Below are 6,245 nucleotides of genomic sequence, written 5' to 3' on the forward strand. Positions count from 1 at the left end.
GGAAAGGGAAGGCTAAGCACACTACAGTAAGGTAAGAGTTCATACGTATTTACACGTTCAAAAAATTGTAAGTACACTCTGCTACCCGCAGTGTGATATGCAGGTAAAATTTACATTTGCATATCTTAATCATGGGGAGTGCGGTGGGTTTGACCGGGTCCTGCTCTCTAGTGGGTCTGGGGTTCGAGTCCCGGTGGGGGTGCCTTGCGATGGACTGGCGCCCCGTCCTGGGTGTGTCCCCTCCAGCCTTGTGCCCTGTGTTGGGCTCCGGCTCCCTGTGACCCCATATGGGACAAATGGGTTCAGACTGGTGTGTGTGTGTGCTATGCAGGGTTTGCTCTGCAGGACACATACATACGTGGCTTTCAAACCCTGTTAATGAAGGTCTTTCAAGTTGCTTTGATTAAGAAAACACAGCTGAACAAACATGCAAATTGTGCAGGATTCCCGCAGAAGCCTGACAAATGCGAAGCATTCGAAAACCGCCGGCACCAGACTCGCCCGGCCCGACTTCACCCTCAAGCTTTATTGTTTCTAAAATCTCACAGTTTTGCCGTTCAGGCCACATACTGCCTCGGGCCGATAACCACAATGAAGAAACACATGGATCGAGAATATGTGTAGTGTCTTAATGCCGCCACAAAGCCAAAGTTCGGCCAACGGCTGACCAATTAGTATGACGTGTGGCATCACTCGTCAGCTGGAAGAAAAGCCACAACACCAGTGTGTGATTAAAAACCCGACGCCTCCGTTTGCACAGCACACACAATCAGGGACATGGGCATATTTTGCCATGTTTAAAAAGTGAACTGCAGGTTAAGTTTGCCAGAATTACAGCTCCAACGGCTTACAGTGTGTAGAGTAGCTGCCTTAGGATCTGACAGTCATAGGTTTGAATCCTACCTCCTGCTGTATTACACCTGATCAAGGACAAACACACACACACACACACACACACACACACACACACACACACACACACACACACTGACTGAAACCACTTGTCCTGAGAGGGGGTCGCGGCAAGTCGGAGCCTAACCCGGCAACGCAGGGCCCAAGGCTGAGAGGGGAGGGGACACACCTAAGACAGGATGCCAGTTCATCATAGGGCACCCCAAGCAGGACTTGAACCCCAGGTCCACAAGAGAGCAGGCACAGGCAAAATCTGCTGCGCCACCATGTTCCCCCCAATCAAGGAACTTAACTTTAAATACTACCGTAAAAATTACCCAACTGTGTAAATTGTTAAATCCATGTGTATAGCTTAAAACTATAAGTCTCACTGGGAAAAGTGTGCGAAAAATGTAACATGCGTCACTTCACGGCTCTTCCTTGCAGTTCACACACAGGGATGTTCTATGCATTTAGAGAAATCACAAAATGGACTTTAAATCAAGAGCAGTGAAAGGAAGGGCAGCCTAAACGACGTGTCCTTGGCAGGTCACACTCGGCATCCCTGTCATTAAATTGCATTTTCGCTGAGCGCTCGAACACACAGACTCCCAATCTGGAAGGATGAATGTGGTCACTTTCTCTGAGAACTGCAGCACTCCTCTCTAAGGATAATGTTATGCTAAAAGATTAGTTATCATAATAATCAATATTGGTATTACGACTATTATGTACATTGTATCGTCTAGCTATACCCTGATCCAGGGTGTCTCATGCAACGTATACAAAAAATAATGACAAATACAAATAAACAGTCCAGTCGCTGTAACAGACAATAGTAGAAGCAATACTGACAAAAAGAAGACAAAAAAAAAAAAAGAAAAATCATAGTCATTGTGACTTCAAACTCCTTATTTAAGATTAAATATCATATCAGGAAAATACTGTACAAGTTACCATGACAGTAACAGTGTTACTTCCTGTATAAGATATGTAACTGCTTGCATTCTAATGAATAACATTAGTGTAACTAGCACTAATAAGATTTTAATTTTTCTCTTTTTTTAAGCTTTAAAAAATTGTCTTCATGAAATTCACACACACACACACACACACATTTTCAGAACTGCTTGTCCCATACGGGGTCACGGGGAACCGGAGCCTAACCCGGCAACTCAGGGCGTAAGGCTGGAGGGGGAGGGGACACACCCAGGACGGGACGCCAGTCCGCCGCAAGGCACCCCAAGTGGGACTCGAACCCCAGACCCACCGGAGAGCAGGACTGTGGTCCAACCCACTGCGCCACCGCACCCCCTCATGAAATTCAATACATTATATTATTGAAACACAACAAGCTACCCTGGAATGACCCAATAAGGCATTAGGAAAACAGAGCACAAACCCATACAGTATGCAATACAGAACACAACATGCACACATACAGAATGAAGCAAATCACCACACACACACACACACACACACACACACACACACACACACACACACGCACACACACACATACCTACACCTGCCCACCATGCTGGAAACCACACCACCCACCATCCTAGTAACACCGAGTTGATGTTTATGAACACCTAGTTGCCACGACTCCTCAATTTAAAACCCTGCTTTGACTTGCCCTGGTGCAAGAGACATAGAAGGACCAGTTCTGATTCCCTTCTCTGCAAAAATCTTAAGCTTGTGTCCACTTGTCCCAAGAATTGGTTTATTTGTCATACCTATTGCGTGGTTTTTTCCCTCCGGGACTCAACAGGCATGCTAACAAGTGCAAGCTTGTGTAACTGCTCATCCCGTAAGCACTGAATCCATTTTTCTGACTAAAGACTATTTGACCAATTGACCTAGGCCAGGGGTCAATCACTCCCCTGGGTTATATTGGTTTTCTTGGTAACCCAATTCTAAATTGCATTACAGACATAATCAATGAGGTAGGGATCACTTTACCTGGAATTTCAGGCACTGATCAAAATGTATTATAAAACGTTCAGGAAAGTGTATCGGATGACCACCACTACAGCATAACACCATAATGGGCCTGAAAAAAACAGGTCCAATAGCATTTCACCAAGGCTCAACATTAATATCAACTTAATGGACCTCATCAAAATAACAAGCCACTTTCTACAAGATGTGTACCATCTTTCAAGGCAAAAAACTTGGAAAGGGTGTTAATTTATACTGTGGACTCAGCTACATCCGCAATGTAAAAAAAAAAAAAAACAATCACACTTAAACTGCCTATAATTTGAAGGGAAACAATTATTGCTGATGTATAATTAACTTTCTCTCATGACACAATTGATGGCAGTGTTGCAGATGTCTGTAAAAGAATGATAAAAAAATTCTAATATGAAATTAAACTGCTGTTAAATTACACAATAAGCAGCTGACAATATGCAATCTTAAAGTATAGCTTTTGCTTGCTGGAATGAATGTTTTCATTATTTATATCACTTACCTAGTTCAAAACCAGCTGCAAGACCACAGGCTACTACTGGTGATACCCAAGTTCCTTATTATCTCATGTGGATTTCATCAAATATTTACACTCCTCATTGTGAACATACTGAAGACATTTCATTTATTTATTTTTTGATTTTTTATTTTTTTTAACAAAAAAGTTTTTTTTTTTTAAATAATATTCCATAAATTTGTTTTTCGATGGAACTCTAGTAAATTCTAAAAGGAAAAACACACTGCAGGGTGACCTGACATAAACATTTTATTTATCTCCTCTATAAAAAGACAGGAGTTGTGGGGAGAAAGCAAACCTCTGTACAACACATATGGTTTTACTTACAGCCTCTAACGAAGGGCTTTACAAGATGCCACACGAGCTGCGTTTTACAGAAGTGATTTAGAGTTAATGAGAAACCAATTCTGTGACGCTTATGTATTTATCCAGGAGGGATTTAGCACACAGGTCCATAAAGTTCTAGCTTTCCTGCTGGCACGGCTGGGAGAGGCTGTCATCTGGCTGGTACAAATCAATGGCTTACCATTTACCAGTCAGGTACACGGCTGCGCTTCCCAGAGCTCCTCACACCCTCACGTGTTCCAGTCTTAAACTGGAACTTTACATTGGGAAGCTGTCCAATGGTGTCCGCTCTTTGGCACCCTCGTATACACACTGATTCCCAGATGTTTCACTCTGAACATTTATATTCAGTCATTTACCTGCCCCTTTTCCCCAAAGTGACTTAGAATTTTAAGCTGCTTACGCTGATTTTATCCCTTTATACAACTGGCAGTTTTACCGGAGCGATTTCAGGGTGAGTTCCTTGCTCGAGGGTACTACAACAGGGGGTCGGACTCAAACCTGCGAGTCCAATGACTGCAGCACAAACCACTACACCCCCTACTGCCCGCTATTTTTTATCATGTCTGCCAGAGAGTGTGTGTAAGAGGGGAATTAACAGAGGAGGCAGGTACAGTAGTTCAGTTTTAGAGCTGTCACTCTATGTATCTGAAGGTTGTAGGCTCCAGTCCAACTCCTGCTATAGTTCTCTTCATCAAAGTGCTCAGTGTGAATTGGGACAGTGAGAATATCTCTATACAAATGGGTACATCATTGTAAAATGTATTATCTAGCACTAAGTCGCTTTGAAAGGCAGTAGTTTAAATTAATAATAGAGCATCAGTTCTTAATAGGGAGTTTTTTTTTTTTTTTCTGAAAAAAACTGAAAACTGTGAAGATTAAATGTGTGCCATATTTTACAACCATTTCCACGTAGTACATGTGAACAGAGGCACTTTTTTTTTTTTTTAAAAAAAAAAAAGCACTAGGCGCCACGTTATTAGCGGCTGAGAAGCTGTTAATGAAAAAGAAAAACTGGAAAGTCAAAGTGGTTTACATAAATTAAAATCTTAAGTAAACGACCAACTACATTACAAGTGTAACTAAATCATGTGTAACGTACAACAACAGTTCGCCCTCCTTAGGTTTATTTAAGTTCTTTCTTCTGCAAAACGCCCTGTAAAGTTTATTAATTATTGGAACAAATGTGCTCATTCCGCACTGGCTTTTCCTCGGTTGGAAATTAGAGCAACGAGAAGATTTCATAAGGAACTTCGAGCTAATCCTAAGAACAAGAATTAAATCTACTTTTTTAATGCCGCTGTGTGTCGTTATTTGTTCACGACGCAAATATTCCCTCTCATAATTAAGTGAAGTAAACAGATTTAACGGTAGGTATCACAAAACACAGCAGAGAGTCACGACGACACCTATTATATTTTTGTGGGTAGAGAAAAAAAAAAAAAACGGGAAAGAAACTTGTGTTGAACACTGTTGAGGGAGGTCATCGCTCAAAGAGGTTATTCGAGGCTCGACCAAGTGCGCAGAAATAACTGTCGGCCAGTCGCGCGTAACGGGACGCGGCGCTTCAGACTGAGCTCCTCGCTCGCGGACACATTCACGGGGCGGTGTGTGCGCTTCCTACCTGCGCGAGGCGGCTCTGGCTGGCGTCCCTCGGCGGAGTCCGGCACACACACGTGCGCGAAGGAACACAGGAGCGCGCACACGCGCGCGAAGGAGCGCAGCGAGGGAGCGCGTGCGCCGGCGGGGCTCCGCATCGTCCGTCGTCCGCACTGTCGGTGCTCACGGGGCCGTGTGTCTGTGTGTGAGTTCGGTGTGAGCGGGGTGTGACCTGCGTGTGAGATGTGTGTGCTTGAGTGGTCAGTGAGCACGGTGGGGGTGGGTGTGTGTGTGTGTCGCGGGATGGTCAATAAATAGTGCGATTCCAGCACAGTCGAGCGCAGCAGGCAGGGTGAGGGTGGGGCTCCGACTGACCCCACGTAGTAGAGCTGTAGTCTGTAGAAACACACACACACACACACACACACTTGCTCAGACACTTAGTCTAGTGGAACAAACATCACATACAACAGTTCAAACACACACAACCATGACCCGCCCTACACACACTTTCTACCAACCCCCAACACACCGGGGCACAGAACCAGCTACCCAGTTCATAGCCCACTCACATACTTTTCCCCAACCCACACACACACACACACACACACACACACACACACACACACATCTACCACCACCCACTAAAAGATACACACACACACAAGATCCAAAGGAAAACGTGGATGTGTGAATATAACTTCCAGTGAGATAAATCACAACAGTTCATAACACCTGTCGTTCATAAAATTATGTGCTGGAAAAATATACTCTACTTTAGTATAATATTCCTGTTTACTTTAAAAGAAGACTAAATAAAGCCACAAGTGTAATAAATTGCCATTATTGCTCAGTAAGGGAATTAGGCTTCTATGTGAGTTGGTTTTTCTGAGGTTTTCTGGTACCAAATTAGACC

The 6,245-nt window shown here is 43.7% G+C and overlaps 1 protein-coding gene across 2 annotated transcripts in view; it reads right to left on the reverse strand.

Moving 5' to 3' along the window:
- Positions 1-5,848, reverse strand: part of plod2 (procollagen-lysine, 2-oxoglutarate 5-dioxygenase 2) — a 39,439-nt gene extending 33,591 nt beyond the window's left edge. For both annotated transcript variants that reach the window (XM_018741309.2, XM_018741308.2), the window contains exon 1: positions 5,355-5,848. In XM_018741309.2, coding sequence (XP_018596825.1) covers positions 5,355-5,487 — 133 coding nt within the window. In that variant the 5' untranslated portion in view covers positions 5,488-5,848. The remainder of the gene's footprint in view (positions 1-5,354) is intronic.
- Positions 5,849-6,245: the final 397 nt, after the last annotated feature.

The sequence above is a fragment of the Scleropages formosus genome, chromosome 19 (genome assembly GCF_900964775.1).
Source record: "Scleropages formosus chromosome 19, fSclFor1.1, whole genome shotgun sequence".
NCBI classification, from domain to species: Eukaryota; Metazoa; Chordata; class Actinopteri; order Osteoglossiformes; family Osteoglossidae; genus Scleropages; species Scleropages formosus.